General features: G+C 38.6%; 3 protein-coding genes, 1 long non-coding RNA gene and 1 pseudogene across 14 annotated transcripts; 2 read left to right on the forward strand and 3 right to left on the reverse strand.

Moving 5' to 3' along the window:
* Positions 1-292: 292 nt before the first annotated feature.
* On the reverse strand, positions 293-3,123 carry LOC107628768 (subtilisin-like serine protease 2). The gene has a single exon (XM_016331367.3). The coding sequence runs from the start codon at positions 2,969-2,971 to the stop codon at positions 632-634; it is 2,340 nt and encodes a 779-aa protein (XP_016186853.2). The 5' UTR covers positions 2,972-3,123; the 3' UTR covers positions 293-631.
* A 1,082-nt stretch (positions 3,124-4,205) lies between these two features.
* Positions 4,206-5,479, forward strand: LOC148569773 (3-ketoacyl-CoA synthase 4 pseudogene; annotated as a pseudogene).
* Positions 5,480-7,201: 1,722 nt separating this feature from the next.
* Positions 7,202-9,238, reverse strand: LOC148569774 (phosphoenolpyruvate carboxylase 2-like). Of its 2 annotated transcripts, XM_088509644.1 has the most exons (3): positions 9,177-9,238; positions 7,929-8,323; positions 7,203-7,763 (listed from the first exon to the last, which is right to left on the reverse strand). In XM_088509644.1, the coding sequence occupies exons 2-3, from the start codon at positions 8,246-8,248 to the stop codon at positions 7,745-7,747; spliced, it is 339 nt and encodes a 112-aa protein (XP_088365770.1). In that variant the 5' UTR covers positions 8,249-8,323; positions 9,177-9,238; the 3' UTR covers positions 7,203-7,744. The 2 variants fall into 2 exon arrangements, with proteins under 2 accessions (XP_088365771.1, XP_088365770.1); XM_088509645.1 differs by lacking the exon at positions 9,177-9,238 and having other exon boundaries at positions 7,202-7,763; positions 7,929-8,602.
* A 3,291-nt stretch (positions 9,239-12,529) lies between these two features.
* LOC107628604 (uncharacterized) lies at positions 12,530-14,373 on the forward strand. The gene is made up of 4 exons (XR_015907486.1): positions 12,530-13,014; positions 13,640-13,679; positions 13,867-13,894; positions 14,116-14,373. It is a non-coding gene; the product is annotated as an uncharacterized LOC107628604 (long non-coding RNA).
* Positions 14,374-15,221: 848 nt separating this feature from the next.
* LOC148569775 (3-ketoacyl-CoA synthase 4-like) lies at positions 15,222-19,375 on the reverse strand. Of its 10 annotated transcripts, XR_015907359.1 has the most exons (6): positions 17,889-19,375; positions 17,261-17,394; positions 16,757-16,955; positions 16,480-16,669; positions 15,874-16,189; positions 15,222-15,792 (listed from the first exon to the last, which is right to left on the reverse strand). XR_015907359.1 is itself a non-coding variant. In XM_088508830.1 (4 exons), the coding sequence occupies exons 1-4, from the start codon at positions 18,905-18,907 to the stop codon at positions 16,564-16,566; spliced, it is 1,458 nt and encodes a 485-aa protein (XP_088364956.1). In that variant the 5' UTR covers positions 18,908-19,375; the 3' UTR covers positions 15,222-16,563. The 10 variants fall into 10 exon arrangements, 3 of the variants coding, with proteins under 3 accessions (XP_088364956.1, XP_088364957.1, XP_088364958.1); XR_015907357.1 differs by having other exon boundaries at positions 15,222-16,189; XR_015907360.1 differs by having other exon boundaries at positions 15,222-16,189; positions 16,859-16,955; positions 17,889-19,374.
* Positions 19,376-20,354: the final 979 nt, after the last annotated feature.

A 20,354-nucleotide genomic window follows, 5' to 3' on the forward strand; every position in this document is an offset into this window, starting at 1 on the left:
TTGGAAAAAAAAATGCACTGTAGATGAGAACTTTAATAAAGTTTAAACAACCAATTAACACTAGCCAGCTTGTTAATCCCTATCGAGTCGAGTCTTGTATTGTTCCCCGTTCAAACTTGAAGTCAGTTAGGTCTACAGGGTTTGGGGGACATCCTTTGATGTTAAAGTCTATTTTAGATCATAATATTTCTAGATAATTTAGCAAGAATTAGAAACTACACACTGAGATTAATTAAAACTAAAATAACAGCAGAACCAAGATGACTCGTGCTCTATTGAGACACAGTTAAAATTCATGCCACAATTTTCTTTTTTTTGTATAAATAGACATCTAAATGCCTACAAATACATTATAGAGCTATAGCAAACCCAAAACATTATCTTATCAAAAAAATAAAAATAAAAATAAAAAAGGAGTGAAACAACAGAACTACACCTCCTCCTTAGTCGTAATCGTTTTAACAAAGGGGTTACACACATCCCTAATTAAAATAATAATAAAAAAGAAAAAAAGCTTAAGAAATAAGAGGAATCTCTATTGTGTCTATTGGTGGGAACAGGAACAAGAACAAGTTACGGAAGTGACACTCCCGAGTGAGCATCGATCAAAGCGACAATGACCGAAAGCGCTTTATAACGGTTCTATTTGAGTAAGGACGATGGGGCTCCGAACCACGTGCTTTCCATCCGTCCACGAAAGCGACCCGAATAACGCCCCGGAAGGACCCATTTTCAGATTTCGAGTATCCCCCGTCACCGTCACCACATAGCTCCGCTTCTTCACTGATTCAGTGAACACCAACCGCGATGGCCTCACCGACACCGTCACACCCGTCGCCGGCGCCTGCACCCTTACTGTGTAAACCGAGTTAGCAGGTCCAACGTTCGTCACAGTCCTAATAAACATCTTCGTCGACGATCCCCTCGAAGACGCCGGGAACATTGCCACGAGCGAAGGATAGTTTAGATTTTCCGGTAATGGCTTCCTCGCCGGGCAATTCGCCGGTGATCGAGTAATCACTTGAATCACCTTTGGACCATAACCAATCGCACATAGGAAATCAACATAATCATTGTTGGTGATATCGTAAACCAAACCAGGATCCATTGCAAGACCTAAATTCAAATGTCCAGCACCGAAATCGTAGGGCGTGGAAGCGTTTCCGGTGGCTTCATCGATCATAGGCTGGTTTCTGTTGTCAAGTATGGTGGCGGTGGTCATCATGGCGGATCTTATAGCGGCGGGACTCCAATCAGGATGCGCCGATTTCAGCAACGCGGCGGCGCCACTCACGTGAGGAGCAGCCATTGAAGTTCCAGAAAGGATGTTGAATTCCGTTCTCCTCGAATCTGAATCGAGACCTGTAGGTCCAACAGCATCGGTCCAAGCTGCGAGGATGTTGACACCAGGAGCAATCAAATCTGGTTTGAGAATCTCAGGGTTCAAGCCGTTAGGTCCTCTTGCAGAGAACGATGCCAGAACCGGTGCCGGTTTGATTCCGAGGATCGTTCCTTTGAATTCGAGAGTTGCAGTAGGATTTGCGGTAGATGAGATGTAGGATTTGATCATGTCGCCTTCATCTGCGCCCACGGCGCACGTCGGAATTAGGTGAGCGTCGCCGACGAGGCCCTCACCGTTGGAGATTCCGTTTGCCAGGATCATTCCAACTCCACCGGCTTTCTTCACCACCAAACCCTTGGCAACCCTAGGGCTACTTCCCCGATCGCAAACCACGATTTTGCCTCTCACTAGTCTCGGATCCAGTGAATTCTCCATGCAGAGTGAATCAGATAGAACACCAGATTTCCCAGGGTACACTAATTGGTACATTTTCCCCCTCAATGGAGCTCCGGCATATAGCGATACTCCGGACAGTGTCTTTCCGTTTCCGAGAATCACCTCGGAGGGGAAATCGCGATCGATTGTGCCAGCTCCCACCGTCGTCAGCCACGGAGCAAGGTTCGTCACTGACATTCCACTAGGTCCGTCGTTACCGGCGGATGAGGACACAAAAACTCCCCTGGAAACGGCGCCGTATGAACCAATTGCAATTGGATCAAGGTAGTAAGGGGAGGCAATACCGTCACCGCCGCCGATGGAAATAGAAATCACATCAACGCCATCGTTGACGGCGGCATCGAAGGCGGCAAGGATATCAGAATCAAAGCAACCAGCATTTTTCCAGCAAACCTTGTAAACCGCCAATCGCGCTTTCGGAGCCACGCCTTTCGCAATTCCTGAAGCGTAACCGGACATGTTAGCCTGGAAAGCGTATCTACCAGCGGCGGTGGAAGCTGTGTGAGTTCCGTGGCCATCAGCGTCGCGAGGTGAACGGAATTCGATTGTTTCGTTGATTGGATTCAACGGACCAGAACTAGCACCAGCTTCGTGTCCTTTGGAGAAGTACCTTGCTCCGATGAGCTTCTTGTTGCAGCTTCTGGGCGAGAATCTCGCTCCCCTTTCACAGACACCTTTCCATCGGCTAGGGATGGGACCAAGGTTCAAGTCGGAGAAGCTCCGTCGCTCCGGCCATACACCGGTATCAAATACTCCGATGATGACGTCGGAGCCATAATCGGACTCCGACCAGAGGCCACGCTGGTTGCGGAGGCCAAGGAACTGCGGGGAGCGAGTGGTGTGGAGTTGGCGGCGGCGGTCCTCGAAAACAGCGAGAACCGAGGGGTGTTGGCTTATGGATGCAACCTGGTCGTCCGTGAGGACCGCAGAGAAGCCATGGAAAACGGTGTCGTATACATGGAGGATGCGGTGTTGGTCGGTGAACTCTGAAGTGTACCAGTGATAGTGTGTAGGGAAAATGGAGGGCTTGGATTGAGAATCAACACGGAAGATGAAGGTCTTCTTGGAAGGTTGATCTGAAGCGTAAGCAAAAAGGGTTTGTGAGAGTAAAATTGCAAGAATTACGGTGAAAAGAAGTGGTGGTGGTGTGGATTTCCACACAAGTTTTGCCATTGTTTCAGTAAGTACAGAGAAGCAGTGGGGGAAGTGAGAGCGAGTGTGGACTGAGAAGAAGGCTGTGTTATAATGTCCACTCAGAGTGGGACACCCCTTTCTTTTCTTTTCTTTTTTTTATTTTTTAAATTCACTAAAAAGTACTAAGTGAAATAATAATTGCTGCTTGTTTCTATTAACTTGATTAATTAATTAATGTGGCTACGTGTCAATCGTGTATCTCTGTGGATATTGGATCCTCTGCATAGGAGCTTCATTTGTCGTCACTCAAGTCTAATGAGTCAGCTAAATTATCCGTTGAACATTGTTTTCTGACGAAAAAAGGAAATAAATTGGGCAACGTAATAGTACAAAACTTACTCTTACCGTATTCGTACTACCTTTATAAATTTCGTTTAGATTTCATAGTTATTACCTTATTGATATGATTAAGAACTTTTAATAAGGCTATGTGCAATTAAATTCTCTAAGTAATGGTAATGATAGAAACATAATATTTAAAGTTATTTTATATAATATAATATTTATAATTTTTTATATATAATTTTTATAATTATATATTTATTATATTTAAAATTAAGACAAATCACTTAAATAAATTAATTAGTGGACAAAATTATATGAATCCCCTAAATTAAAAAGGTGATTGCTACGGTACGATGATAAATTCATAGGTACCGATATGTTTAAAATGTGGACAAATAACAATAACACAAGTGGAATTTATTTTCCACGTCAGCATTTAATTTTTTCTTTTTTAAATATATAATATATCACCACTTTTACTAAAACACTCTTTTAATTAAATAAAAATAAAAAATAAATTTTATTTAATTTTAATGAAAAGACTTAAATATCCTTCATTTATTTAATTAGACAAAAATACCCTTTGAATACCCCTATAACAGCTTCTCCCCTAAACCCTAGCTTCTCCACCACCGCCGCAAGGACTGCCGCCGTCCGTCGCTCTCAGGCACTACCATCGTCGTCTGGTCGTCCGTGCTTCTTCCTCCTTCAAGAATCGCAGCTTCTTCTTCCTCGACCTCGGCGCGTCAGTTCCTGGTATTCATCTGCTCCATCGCGATCCTGCCGCCGTCCGTCGGGCGCTCAGTCACCATCGTCTTCGTCTGGTCGTCGCAGATTCTTCCAACCCACCACCGTCTTCAGAGTTGTGTTCGTTGCCTGGCCTCTGTCTCCATCACAATTCTGCCCCCCTCTTCTCAGACTGCTCAGACTGCTCAGTAGAAAAACCCATCTCCATTCCAGTTTTCTTCCTTCGAGTTCAGAGAGCAGAAGCTCAACCAAGAACAAAACCTTAGACTTCGACGGTCAGTATGTACTCGAAGCCATGCATCATATCCCTCCAACTCCTTCCATGGCTGCTGCAAGAGAAGAATCTGAGAATGTTATGTTTGGTGCTTTGGATAATCTCTTTGCTAATACAAAGATTAAGCCTAAGGATATTGGTGTTCTTGTTGTGAATTGCAGTTTGTTTAACCCAACTCCTTCACTTTCTGCAATGATTGTGAACAAGTACAAGCTTAGGGGTAACATTAGAAGCTTCAATTTGGGTGGTATGGGTTGTAGTGCAGGAGTTATAGCCATTGATCTTGCCAAGGACATGCTTCAAGTTCATAGGAACACTTATGCTGTTGTTGTTAACACTGAGAACATTACTCAGAATTGGTACTTTGGGAACAAGAAATCTATGCTGATCCCAAATTGTTTTTTCCGTGTTGGTGGTTCTGCTGTTTTGTTGTCCAACAAAGGCTCTGTTAAGAGAAGAGCAAAGTACAAGCTTGTTCATGTTGTGAGGACTCATAAGGGTGCTGATGATAAAGCTTTCAGGTGTGTGTATCAAGAACAAGATGATGATGGCAAAACTGGTGTTTCTCTCTCAAAGGATCTTATGGCTATTGCTGGTGGGGCTTTGAAGACTAACATCACAACTTTGGGGTCTCTTGTTCTTCCAATAAGTGAACAGCTTCTGTTCTTTGCTACTTTGGTTGAAGCTTCTGAATGCAAAAGTGAAGCCTTATATACCTGATTTCAAGCTTGCATTTGATCATTTATGCATTCATGCTGATGGGAGAGCTGTGATTAATGAGCTTGAGAAGAATCTTCAGCTTCTGCCTATGCATGTTGAGGAAGAATGAGGAAGGGGAATAGGGTGTGGCAGATTGCATTTGGAAGTGGATTTAAGTGTAACAGGGCAGTGTGGCAGGCACTTAGGCATGTCAAGGCTTCACCCAAGTCTCCTTGGGAAGATTGCATTCATAGGTATCCAGTGCAGGTTGTTACATAGCTTTAATTTCTGCTACTCTCTCTGGTACACATAGCATAAGCCAATAATCAATCCTATTCAAGGAGATAATAGATAATGTCTCAGCTGTTCAATCATCACTTTAGAAGCCTATTTTTGTTGTTATTTTTAATTATTCTAATGCTTCTGTTTTAGTTACTTAATCCTTAAATTAATATTTATGTATTTGTCACTGAATCCTTTATTTCACTTGGTTGCATAAAGACTAACGCTAGATTTATATCAGCAATATAATGACTTTTGCTTTGCCTTGCTATCATGTATGAGATGCTACTAAGTTTGGTTAATCACTGTAGTCATCAAACATTTTGCTAAGTTAGGCATCGTTTTCCCTTCTGGTAATTTTTTGTGTTGTGCCAACTGGAAGAAAACCTGTCTCTGTTCCTGAGGTAACAAGTTCTGGGATATCTTCTTGTGCTAAAATTAATTCTTGTTTCCTTCTGGACTATGCTTATGCTTAGAAACAAACTTTGTTCTGCCCTTCCAGTTTTTTTATGTTTTGTTTGTGTTTTTTTTTTTTTAAAGAAAAAGAGCAGCAGCTTTGTTTTTGGTATGCTTGGAAACCAAAATTTATAGTGTGCCAGTAACTTTGTTTTTGTAAGAAATTGCATCTTCCCAGAATCCTATAAGCTGTTGAAAATGGTTGGACTATTTTAATTATAGTGCAGGAATTTTTTGTTATAACTAGTGATGTAAGTTTATCCCATTTTTGCTTTGTTAATTGCCTGTAGCTTTTGGAGAGTAAGATACAGGAGGCGAGATCAAAGGAGGATACTCTGAAAGCAAGAGCTCAATCTGCAAAGTTTGTCCAAACCATTTTCTGATTGACTCGCATTTTATTACAGTCTATTCCTAATCCCTTTTAATCCTGGTTTTTTATTTATGTAATAAATGTAACTCTCTGATTTTGTTCTAGAACAATTCATTTTTCCATTGAATTTCTTGTCATTTGTTGAAAGAAAGTGAAAGAAGTTTTGTGGTCAAATATTAACTGTAAGAATAGTTAGATCTCTTACGAAGAATTCTGGTGTTGGAAAGTTATGGCATTAGCATTTTTTTATTCTTCAGCTATGTTTTGTTACTATTATTTTCATATAAAACACTGAATATTTAGCATCAATGGCCTTGTTACAACGTTTCTACTCATTGATAAAGGTTACATAGACTTCACTTATGCAATTTATAAATTTCATTGTGGATATTAATGTACAAGGAATCAAATCAAGGAATGTTACAAGCAATTGTTAAGTTGTAATCATGATTGCATCCTCTGAAAATGAACAAAGTATATACATGAAAGAAGAAAGAAAACAACAATTGAGTGGTGCAACATGCACATTTCAAAGTATATCAAGAGCATGTACCTGGAAGCAGTGTTGAGTTTAATTCTTTATATATACAAGTAAGACAGTGAATGATAGATTACAGGTTTCATTTTGTTAGCATATCAACCGTTGAACAGAAAAATTATGATCTTATTGCAATTACTTGCAAGTGAAATTACTATATTAATCTGACTCACAACAATGACACCATTTTGCTTTCCATATAGTCATCAATTTTGTTAGCATATCAACCGTTGACTCCCTAACATTAACTCTAGTGTTGGATAACAAATGAATTTATATTCTAAGATAGGAACAGAGACAATGGGTTAAACAAATCAAAAATCAATTACAAGTGGGAGGGGAAAAATGGTGGCTTGTTTCTATCCAAAACAAGCAACAAAAAATATGCATTATCTACCATGGCATTCATCCTCCTTTTGGCTCTCCATATCTCTCTATCTGTCTACCAAATTACTCTGATAACCACTGAAAATGAAAAACAACCCAATCCCCTTTGAACAGTGACAAAGTTCAAGGGATATGAATGCAACTTTGACATTAGAAATATACAATATGCACCTTCCAAGAATGATCACCCACCGTTACAACTTTAAAAGGGGTTTCTAATGGCTCTCCATACATCTCATTGAATAATGATCACCCACCGTTCATTGACATGATCAATCCAAGAACAGCCACAACATACTATTAAAAAAAAGGGACTGACTAGGTAGTAAAATGAAGAAATAAATACAATCATTGGATTCCTCCCAATTTAAAACACATATATGCTACTAGTTCACAATCATTGAACCACATAGTTTTAGCACTATGTAACAGATATTATTAACTAAAAGATGTTCTGCCCCTTAAACTTTAATAATAAAGAATAATATATTAGATAATTGTGTTCCTGAACTAGTTCTCACGTAAAGAATAATCACCTAAAAGATAGAAAAAAAAAGGAAATGTCATAACATGCTTCCACTCTAGATAGATATGCCTAAAGGCCTTAAAAAATAGCAATGGTATCCTTCCAGCCCTGTTCAAGCAAACAAAAAATAAGACTGATCTTATTGGTTCTCATATCTGATTGGTTCTCATGAGACTGATCTTGCTTGACTATGGTATCCTTCCAGCCCTGTTCAAGCAAACAAAAAATAAGCAGGCTTCCTGGATCTATTACTCTATGAGATCTGTTTATATATAATTGCAAAGGAGATGGTAATTGAGATCTAGTAAAAGCAAATGGAACAATAAATTCGTAGTTAATGGACTATAATTATTCCTGAGTCCAGTGACAAACCTTCCATGCTTTTGCAGCAGAGATCGACGAACGGACTGAGTGGGATGAGCAGTTATGACCAAATCTACAGTTTGCTTCTTCAAAGCATCAAACACTTCCTGTGGGGACTTTTTCAGTTCAGTCACAAGCCTCTTGAAGGTTTCTTCAATGTCAGGTTCAGTGATGGCAGAGTTCTCATCAGCAAAATCGCCCTTCTTTAATAGCTTAATCCTTCTTCGGTAGGCAATTTGAACTTCTTCTGCCAAGTTAGCCAAATTAAGCATGTGGGAAAATGATTTGGCAATGACAATAGAATCCCCAGCATCAAGACCAGTTAGCATATTCCCAAGTTCCTCCAACTTCTCAGTCTTATGCTTCCTTTCATACTCAGCTGAAAGCTCATAACAATCTTGATCCTATTAAGCATCAAATTGTTTAAACTATAGGGCACAACAGGAAAATAACAAAGAAAGAAAAAATTACAGAACAAAGCGGAATATTGGGTTCCTCTTTTTGAGTCAGTGCCAATCCTTAGTATGTAACATGTTTGAGAGTACTTGTGCATATTAAACTTCTCCCCTCTTTTCTAGAGTCAATAGATCAAAATATTACCAGGAAAGAAAAAAAGCCATACAGATTTTGTGCATCATATCAAAGTGGACCTGAATTTATTTACTTAAGAGTTTGCATTTACTTATGGCTCTAAAACAAAATAAAAAAGAGTGAAGCCCCCTGGTTCTAGATTAACGTTTCTGTTGCATTCCAATTGCTACAATTGAAGAAAAACCACTGACATGCAACACACTAAGGCCAAAAGAGTATAAAAGAACTAAATTTCAATCTCCAAAAGAGTATAAATTCATACATAGTCAAATGGAGACATTAAATAATCCGGCAAACAAATACTAACACAAACGTAAACAAAATATAATGTCGTATACTCGTATGTCACTAGACGGCTCATATGCCCACAAGACCAAGAAAATAATAAAAACAAAAATAATAATAAACCACAGCAATATCACAACAATATCACAATACAATCCAATTACAAAATCACAGTAAACCACAGCAACTCACTCCAACCCAGTGATCTCAAGTCTCCAACAGTCAAAATTATTCAACAATTATTCAATTCAGTAACAAGTCCACAGATTAACTAACAACAATTATTCAGCAATTATTCAACCAGTAACAACAGCAAGGTTCACAGATTAACTAACAAGTAACAAGAATTATTCAACAATTATAGTTTAAAAAAATTAATACCTAGAACTAAATGCCAGAACAGAGCAGAGCAGATCAGTAGCAAGAAAGGAACAGGGCACGACGGAAGGGCTGACGCGATGGAACAGAACTGGCACCGTCGAGACAGTGGCTGCGCGACGGAGGCAGAAGGCGAGGCCGGCGACGGTGGCTGGACGTTGAGGAACGGCGACGAGAGATGGCTGCTTCGGTGCTTCCTCCAAGCTGCGTTCGAGTTCTGTTCTGTCATCTCTGCGTTCTTCAGTGTGTTCGTTCAGAGAACAGAAAAAGCAATAATCAGAAAAGCATATAGTTCCCTTATGTTCGCGAGAGAACAGAAAAGCAATAATCAGAACTACGTTGGTCTAACATTTCAATTATCACATTATGCCAAGTTAGAACCAAAGTAGATGGCATTGGAAAACATGCTAATAAGAAAGAATATAAGAACTTTATATATAATAGCAAATCGTGTTCTTTACTTGCAATAGGCTATCGAGCGGTCCTGGGTGAGTGGGTGGTCCTGGCCTGCTGGGTGCGATTTGCGAGTTGCGAGGGACTGAGAGTGGTGGTGGGTGCGACTTGCAAGCGTGGTGCCGACCTGCTGGGCGCTGGGCGCTGGCTGTGTGCTGCAGTGCTGGGCTGCTCTGTCCGCGAGGAGGTCCTGGGTGGGAGCAGTGGAAGGGCTGCGCTGGGAGGAAGGTGGCGGTGGCTGCGAGGTGGTGGGAGGAGGTCTCTCACCGGCGATGGGAGTTGCAGAGAGCGAGGCTGTGAGACCTAGGGAGTAGGGAGAGAGGGGCTAGGGTTCGTTTGGGAGTGGGGCTTCGGGGAATGGCCGAATGGGGGTTACTGGGTTAGGTTTAGGTTTCGTTCATTTTGGGGGAGGGGGGGTTTGGTTTTTTTTTTTGGTTTTCTACCTGACCGGTTCGGTTCGGTTCGGTTGGGGTTTTCATTATCAGAATCGGTTTTTAATTTTCGGTTTTTTCGGTTCAGTTGATCGATTTAGTTTGGTCCGAGTCGGTTTTGAACACTACTACTGGTTAGGGTTCCTCTAACCAACGGCACCGTTTTGAGCAAATTTTAGAAAACCGGTCGGGTCTCGGTTCGGTTCGACCGACTGATTCTCGACCGGTTCGACAGTCCAACAACGGTTTCTGAATCTTTCGGTTTTGATATATGACCGACTCGTTTTTGTACCGGTTCACGGTTCGACCGACCAGTTCGAACAGGTTTTCAAAATCTTGGTCCGAACCGCTTTTCCCCTCGATTCACGAATAGACCGGTTTGACCAGTCAATTCGAACCGTTTTCAGAACTTTGCGTTTTTCCCTTATTCCAAAAATTCGGCCAGGTGACGGTTCGGTTTGACCGACCAGTTCTTGGCCGGTTCAACGGTTCAATTGTGGTTTTTGAAATTGGGGGTTTTTGGAGGAGAGGGATGGATTGTTAGTGTGGACGATTTGGAAGATAATCCTAACAAGTCGGAATAGGTACCAGTTAAGTTATGGGATTTATGTTATTTCATTCGTTATACGAAAGAGTAGGTCGAGAAACTATATAATATATAATATAAGTATATATTAGTATATAAGTATAACTAAATATAAGTCCTAAAGGTTTACACCATAATAGTGCTAGTTGATGAGAGTTACTTCGGAAACAAAGAAGAATCAAATCAAATTAATTTACTTGGGTTTGGTTTATTTATTCTAACAATTCCAATAAAACAGAACTGGATCTAATATGAGTTGTCGATCAGAAACCTATACATTTGTCCGAGTTGTTTTTTGTAGCGGTTCATGGTTCAACCGGCCGGTCCGAACCGATTTTTTGTATCACATATGTTTATTTGGACAAAGTTGACTGCTTAAAAAGAGTAAGCTCCCAATCATTTTAAATTCATATTAGCAAATATTGGCATAAAATAATTTTAATACCTAAAATGACTTTCTCTTGATTAGGTCTTTATCCCTATATCTGAAATTACTGACGAAGGCCATGAACACTGGTACCTCGTAGTGATTGATCGTGTTAAAAGACAAATAATTTTGCTAGACCCATTACCCACTGAGAAACAGTTCAAGCGAAAGAGGACATCCTTGAAATTGGTAACTATATTTTCCTTTTTTTTGTTAATTATCTACATATATGACTAAAAAAGCAAACTCTAACATAGACATAAACAGGCCATTTATTTGGACGAGGTATTGGAAGATCGTTCATTCTATGACTTTGAGACCACTCCAACTCTGATTTCTTCACAATTTGAATTTGAAGAGCCAGAAGGCCTTCCGACCCTCGAAGCTGGATCGTAAGATCGTATAATTAGTAGTTATTGATATGAAATTTATGCAATTATATAATACTCTAATATAGCTTCCTCGATATGTAGGAGTGATGCGGGTGTGTGGGTTGCAAGTTGGATGATAGCTTGTTTTGAAGATGATCATTTTAACATAAAGGTAATGTTATGCACTAATCTTTTCCTTCGTTCTTTCTTTTATATTTAGGTAGTTAAGCCTAATGTGTAATTATTCAAATTTTATTAGGTGGATGATGGGGTTCGCATGAAGATTGCAGTCTCACTCGTGTTAAAGAATTATAATGTGATCAGAGATAGGGTCAAAGAAAATGCCATTGAAAATCTTAATAAGCTGTATGATAATCACCATCGTGATGATTAGATTTACAACATAGGATATTTATTATTATTTTTGTTTTTATTATTTTCTTGTGGGCATATGAGCCGTCTAGTGACATACGACATTATATTTTGTTTACGTTTGTGTTGGTATTTGTTTGCCGAATTATTTAATGTATCCATTTGACTAGAGATATAAGTATTATTATTTTTAAGGGTGGATTTTCTTGACCATCATTATTACTTCTATGTTTTATGATTTTTCCACTAGTGGTGCTTATTATTATGCCATTTTGACATTATGATTGATTTGATCATAATTAGATAGATTCAGAATCAATACATATTAACCCTGCTTGAGCATTTCCTTTGGATGGTAAATGACTAGTTTTGTTTATCAGTTTATAAGAGTTTGATGAAGTTATTCTGGTTTAAATTCTACTGATGTAATTCAACTTGTGAAATGCCTTTTATTCTGTGGAGTAGGTCCTAAGTTTCCAACATGGCTTAGGAGGCAAAGTTCTCTCAGGGTCTTGACTAGAGGTGTTCAAAACCGATCTGAACCGAACTAAACCGCCAAACCGAACTGAAAAAACCAAAAAATTGAAAACCAAAAAAACTCATTTTGCTGTTTTTTGTGCGGTTCGGTTCGGTTTTTTTTACTCTCAAAACCCTAACCGAACCGGTTCGAAAAAAACCCTAAAAATGCCTAACCCCTCCCCCCCAACAAGACCCCCACCCCCCAAATGAACAAAGGTTGCTGCGCGAGTGTGAGAGCGCCCCCCTCCCCCAGCCGTCCCTGACCCTAACCCCCCAAATCCCCAATCCCTAACCTGCGGCTGCGCTCTCTACTCTCTAGTCTCTATCATCAGTCGCTCTCGCTCTCGCCAATCCCAGTCGCTCTCGCTCTCTCTTCTCCAAATCCCAGCCGCTCTCGCTCTCTCTTCTCCAAATCGCCAAAGCACGACGCCGTCGCCACCCACAGCACGACGCCGAAGCCTTCCTCTTCGCGGAGACGCCACCCACAGCACGACGCCGTCGCCCACGCACAGCACCACGCCGTCGCCATTGAGACGCCACCACCCAGCGCCAGCAGTGTTTCTGGGTTCTCCCACTCAGCGCCACTATCATCAGTTCAACCCACTCCCAGCACGGCAGCACCTCCGAGTCTCCCAGTCAGCCTTCCTCCCAAGTCAACATGGAGCCCGAGCCACCGATTCAGGTAATTTGCTGTTTATTGCTGTTTACTGGTTGTTTATTGGTGGTTGTTTACTGTCAATATGGAGCCCGAGTCAATATGAACCATTTGCTGTTTACTGGTGGTTGCTGTTTAGTGTTTATTGCTGTTTATGGTTGCTATTTATTGCTGTTTAATTCCTTATAGTTTATAACTTGATGAATTATTTTATTGTTGGTATTGTTGCTGGAATTCTGGTTGCTGTTTATTGTTCATTTTATTGTTGGTAATTTGGTATTGCTATTATTGATTTATTGTTCAGTTTTTGCCGAACCTTTCCAGTTTATTGTTCAGTTTAGGGAAAATTTTTTTATTGCTGGTTCACTGATCATTGATTCATTGTAATTAAGTAATTTGACTGATTACTGTTCAATAATCATTGAATTCATTGTTGCTGGTTGTTGTTAACTTGTTATTGTTTTATTTGTTTTTTATTGTTTAGGGAAATTTTTTGTTTTATTTGTTTTATTGTTTTACTTGTCACTGATCATTGATTTCATTGTTGCTAGTTGTTGTTTTATTGCTGGTTCAGTGATTGTAAGTCAGTTAATATTATGGGATACTGATTTTTATTTAATATTTCTGTGTTTTGCTGCTCCTGCTCCTGCAGTTCATCTTGAAAGTTGGAATCCTATGTGGTCTGTTTCAAGGTCAGATTGATTTTAGTTATGATGTTTCATTATGTGATTTGTTTTTTAATCTATTCATTTAACTTTTGGATTGTGGTTATATGCTTTTATACAAGTAACCTGTATCTGAGAGTAGTTGTAGATGTTGGTTAGTTTTCTATACAGCTTTCTAATGGTCTATACTGAACTTTTTAATTTACGAATGCAGTATACTCACAGGGCTTCTTTCATTCATGGTGAGTGCCTTCTTTCTATTCTAATTAAATTCTTATTCCTTTCATTTCCTATCTTATTTCTTTGTTTGGAAGATAGTTGTCGTGGCTCATCAAATCAGAGTTATGGGGTAAAAAATGCATTTTATTGTTCCTTTATAGCTTTAGTAGCTTGCAGTTGGTACCTTGCCATGTATGAGATTTTCTTGCGATTTTTTTATATCTAATGGACTTCATTCTTTCAGATGGACAACAGCCCAACCACCTCCGCCGAGAAGCAGTGTTTAGCAAAATCTTCCCTTTTTTTCAATTGCAAGAAGTAGGTCTATTGCATCATCTTTTCCCAAGTCACCATAGAATTTAGCAAGGTCTCTACAATTTGTCTCCCATTTTTTTTGATTGTTGTATTTGAATTTCTTTTGTCGATAAATTTCAATAGATCAAGACTTTGTTAGCAATTGTGTATTTGTGTTTGTTGATTTCAATGTTATGACTTTATGAAATAGTATGGTAGTTTTTTTTTTGAATTGACTGAAAAAACCGAACAAACCGAACCAAATCAAACCGATTTTAATTGGTTTGGTTTGGTTCGGATGGTTTCGATAAAAAAACCGAACCAAACCGAACCGCAGTTTGATAAAACGATTGGATCGGATGGCTTTTCTCTCAAAAACCGAACCAAACCGCACCGCGAACACCCCTAGTCTTGACAATGTCCAAATTAGGTATCTCAGACAAGGCTCCAATTTGGTTTTGGAATTGGACTTTGCAGCTCGAATTCCTGGATCTCTCTAACAATGAGATAAGTGGAGATCTATCTAATGTCTTCTTAAATTCCAGCATTATAAATTTGAGTTCTAATCTATTCAAGGGTCTATTGCCAAGTGTGTCTGCAAATGTTGAAGTGCTGAATATAGCCAACAACTCAATCTCTGGACCAATTTCTCCTTTAAAAATATATTTTTTTTTCTTTCAAAGGAACAGCCGATGCAAGCCTTAGATGAATCCTCTCTTAAAACCTGTTAGCATCTGTGTTCTGCTTCCTCTCTCTCCTTGCTCTGCTGCTGCTTCCATCCTCAATTACTATGAATATCTCTATCAACCCTTTTAAAGTTCCAATATACTAAGAAAATAATGAATAAATAAATAAAATCCAATTAAAAAGGATATTATGATATGAGCAAATTAAAATAGAACAAGTGAAAGAATGAGCTTTGCACTTGGTTCATTTTTTAATTTACTGAAGTTTTAGTTTATACATATTAGTGAACTTATTAATTTCTTTGATTTATTAATAAACATGTCAACAAAAAAAAATATCTTAGGAATTTTGAAGGCCAATGCGTGCAAGTTAATGACTATTGGAACTTGGAAGATTTGTTCCTGATACTATGAAAGTAAATTACACAGCAATTTGCACATATTACTGCTCTATTTATTGAGAGACGAGCCCTCTACAAGATTCTACAAAATACATGGGGGAGAAAAACAGATACCCATTCACACATACATAAATGAGCAAAAAATTTTCTTCTATTTCCGTGTAACATACAACTACAAGAAAAATAACTGAGCAAGTTTACATTGTAGCTGTGTTGAAGTAGCAGTATGAGAGTTGTCTTGTGTGATAATATGAATAACTTGAGTGGCATTGAAATGGCTTGTTAATACTGTATCATCATATATGCTGCTCCAAATGGTAACTGGATCCATGTAGATCCCCAAGTATGAGACGCGACGAGTTTGGAGGCACATTGAGTAACAAGTGACAATTTCGACCAACCGACTTATAGTATATTTCAAGCAGATTGATTGCAGACTTTGGAAGTTCTGAAAGATGCCAAAACCAACCAAGTCTGATTGAGACATCACAGAGGGCAGGTACCCACTCATGACCAGCCGGATCTCCCTCGGCCGCATATCTGTTAGGAACAAAGAAAACATTGAACAATCTGAGACAAGGCATAACAAAGAAAACATTGCCGTTTTGGGACATATATCACCATTCGAGCAACTAATATTGACTCTGGTCCTGAAATCTTCCAAAAGAGAATCCGGATAGTTCCCATTGATGTTTCCATCTCCTTTTGACTCAGGAGCATAAGAAATAATCTTTTCCACTTCATTCAGGCACTTAGAAAATGGTTTAACTTCATTAGACATATCAGAAGCATTCCCTTCGGTCAGAGTTCTCGCATTTAAGTTTAAAAAATGATACAGGATAACACCAGCCACGTTGTTAATCATGCTTCTTCCCCCAACGACTTGAAGAAGACGCGATAAGATATATAGTGAAGTGATAGCAGATAAATCTGAGCCCTGGGTAAAAGAACATATTGTTTGAATCAGCGCATCATGTGGAAATAAATCATGGATATAAATTCAAGTATAGCAACTAGCAAGATCAGCTGAAGCAGGCAATTACCAAGTGGGAAATTATGATATATATTCAAACATTCACAAGTTAGAGATTTGTTTTATCAATTATCGTCAATTCATATCAAGTATCAACAGACTTTAACACTAGAGTTGATATAGCAATGATATACCACAACAGAGGGAAACAGTAATTAGAGTAAACTAATTAACAGGAAATTCTCAGATCTCACATTATTATTCATTGAAGCTGGTAATGAGAATAGTACAGGAAACACAAGCCCATTCAGGAGATTCTCAGTAACCAATTGATTCAATCAAGGCTCATCAACACTAAGAATGTCTTTCAAGTAGTATAGTTCATCAACAATTTTATCAGATTCAAGAATCAATCCATTTCTTCTTTTTTGAGTGTCCATATCCCTGTTTGAATAAAGGGCTGTATCATTAGAAATCAGAATCAATCAAGCATATATAAATTAATGAAAAATATCTAACAAATGATTATACCCTTTTTCATGGAGAAAAGCATCTAAGGGAATACACATTGTGTGATTCACTAATAAAAGAAAGAGGAGAGAAAATTTAGAACAGAAAAACTTGCAACACAACCTTAGAAAAGACATATAGTATGGAGCCAAGTCTCCCCCATCAAGTTCATACGGATGCAAAATGATGCTATTAATATAACCATTGCTGAAACAATAGTCTGCAAGATGCAAAGTCAGCACAGCATATTGGATTAAGTACCAGTATGAAGCCTAAGACATACCAGTAGATAATATAAAAGTACCAACAGACCATCTGGATTCTGTGTGCCATATTTGACAACATTTCCGCATAGCATAAGATCTCGTGCATCACACTATTGATGGGTCTAAAGATCTTCAATTAAAAAAATTAAAGTTTTCAACTCAAATAACTATTTCATGCCTAACAATGTATGAACAATAGGTAAAACTCTAAAGTCTAATGACCTTAGCCTGAAACATCAAGAAATACTAACAGTCTTACAAATTGCATGTTCATTATCCATGTTTTGAATCATTATGCTGAGATACTGAAGTAACGGTGCCTCAATTCTTGAATTTTCACTGATATCAAGCATACGAATGAATTCCGCAACCACTTGGCGATCCATGAAACAGCTGAACCATTTAATAAAAAAAATTTTCAAAATTCAAAAAATTCAAATAACAATTATGGTGTTTGTTATTTGTCACATATTAAAATTATGGTGTTTGCTACAGGAATCTTTGAACAACGCTTCAAGTATAAGTTTTATTTCCAATACTGTTCATGTGGAAAATCTTTTTCCTTGTTATTTGCAAAATGTACAGCTTTTAAGTACTAAAAGTATCCCTTTTTAGAAACCAAGTCCCACAAAAGTTGTAACCAACATGTAAAAATAAAACACTACTCTTTAACATGAGAACCATAAATATTAATTTAAGGATTAAGTAACTAAAACAGAAGCATTAGAATAATTAAAAATAACAACAAAAATAGGCTTCTAAAGTGATGATTGAACAGCTGAGACATTATCTATTATCTCCTTGAATAGGATTGATTATTGGCTTATGCTATGTGTACCAGAGAGAGTAGCAGAAATTAAAGCTATGTAACAACCTGCACTGGATACCTATGAATGCAATCTTCCCAAGGAGACTTGTGTGAAGCCTTGACATGCCTAAGTGCCTGCCACACTGCCCTGTTACACTTAAATCCACTTCCAAATGCAATCTGCCACACCCTATTCCCCTTCCTCATTCTTCCCTTGGCTTCAGTGTATGCCAGCTCATACCAAATAGAGCTTGAAGAAGTGTTCCCAAATCTGTGAAGTGTCATTCTAGAAGCCTCAACATGCATAGGCAGAAGCTGAAGATTCTTCTCAAGCTCATCAATCACAGCTCTCCCACCAGCATGAATGCAGAAATGATCAAATGCAAGCTTGAAATCAGGTATATAAGGCTTCACTTTTGCATTCAGAAGCTTCTTAACAACCAAAGTAGCAAAGAACAGAAGCTGTTCAATTATTGGAAGAACAAGAGGCCCCAAAGTTGTGATGTTAGTCTTCAAAGCCCCACCAGCAATAGCCATAAGATCCTTTGAGAGAGAAACACCAGTTTTGCCATCATCATCTTGTTCTTGATACACACACCTGAAAGCTTTATCATCAGCACCCTTATGAGTCCTCACAACATGAACAAGCTTGTACTTTGCTCTTCTCTTAACAGAGCCTTTGTTGGACAACAAAACAGCAGAACCACCAACACGGAACAAACAATTTGGGATCAGCATAGATTTCTTGTTCCCAAAGTACCAATTCTGAGTAATGTTCTCAGTGCTAACAACAACAGCATAAGTGTTCCTATGAACTTGAAGCATGTCCTTAGCAAGATCAATGGCTATAACTCCTGCACTACAACCCATACCACCCAAATTGAAGCTTCTAATGTTACCCCTACGCTTGTACTTGTTCACAATCATTGCAGAAAGTGAAGGAGTTGGGTTAAACAAACTGCAATTCACAACAAGAACACCAATATCCTTAGGCTTAATCTTTGTATTAGCAGAGAGATTATCCAAAGCACCAAACATAACATTCTCAGCTTCTTCTCTTGCAACAGCCATGGAAGGAGTTGGAGGGATATGATGCATGGCTTCGGGTACATACTGACCGTCGAAGTCTAAGGTTTCTTTCTTGGTTGAGCTTCTGCTCTCTGAACTCGAAGGAAGGAAACTGGAATGGAGATGGATTTTTCTACTGAGCAGTCTGAGAAGAGGGGGGCAGAATCGTGACGGAGACAGAGGCCAGGCGACGAACACAACTCAGAAGACGGTGGTGGGTTGGAAGAATCTGCGACGACCAGACAAAGACGATGGTGACTGAGCGCCCGACGGACGGCGGCAAGAGCGCGATGGAGCAGATGAATACCAGGAACTGACGCGCCGAGGTCGAGGAAGAAGAAGCTGCGATTCTTGAAGGAGGAAGAAACACGGACGATCAGACGACGATGGTAGTGCCTGAGAGCGATGGACGGCGGCAGTCCTTGGGGCGGTGGTGGAGAAGCTAGGGTTTAGGGGAGAAGCTGTTAAGATAGGGGTATTCAAAGGGTATTTTTGTCTAATCAAATAAAAGAAAGATGTTTAAGTCTTTTAATTAAAATTAAATAAAATTTATTTTTTATTTTTATTTAATTAAAAGGGTGTTTTAGTAAAAGTGGTGATATATTATATATTTAAAAAAGAAAAAATTAAATGCTGCGTGGAAAATAAATTCCACTTGTTTAATTGTTATTTGTCCACATTTTAAACGTATCGGTACGTATTAATTTATCATCGTACCGTAGCAAACACCAATTAAAAAGTATTACGTTAGTAGTTTATTTTAATGTAAATTGAATTCATTTATATCGATGTAAGCATGCATAATAAATTCAATTTAGGATTGATGGTAGTAAATCGATCTTATTAGATTCGATTTATCTAGTATGATGAGTGTACTAAAAGTCTAAATCACTAAAATAAATCGAATAAAGTGGGTTTGATTTATGCAAGAAAAGATTATAGAAAAAATCGACCCTAAAAAATTCAAATTACCATTTACAAACAACCATATTTGATAAAGAAATAAAATATAAACAAAAATTTCAAACTGAATAAAAAAAAATACATTAAAATTGAAATAGAAATAAAAAGGATAGGATGAAATTGAGTACAAAGAAAATCACTTTATTTTCTACCCAATTTCTTGACGCAACAAGAAAGGGACTCCTCAACCCAATTTGTCAACGCCATAATTTAAGAATGGGGAGTGCTAGGGGAACAATGAAAATTTTGAACAACATGAACAACCACCAATCAAATAAAAATACACTACACCCTAATTTAATGCTACTAATTACATTTATTCTTTTAACTCTATTAATTCATATTGTTTACACATTGTTCAAAAAACTTGTTGGTTATCTATCTTTTCCTTTAAGAATTGAATCGAAGGGATTTCTCAACTTTCTACCCAATTCCTTGATGCAATAAGAGAGGGACTCCTCAACCTCAATTGTCCATACCATGGTTTCACCACGAAACCAAAAAAGGAGTTTTT

Source organism: Arachis ipaensis, chromosome B3 (genome assembly GCF_059453495.1).
Source record: "Arachis ipaensis isolate K30076 ecotype BB chromosome B3, ASM5945349v1, whole genome shotgun sequence".
NCBI lineage: Eukaryota > Viridiplantae > Streptophyta > Magnoliopsida > Fabales > Fabaceae > Arachis > Arachis ipaensis.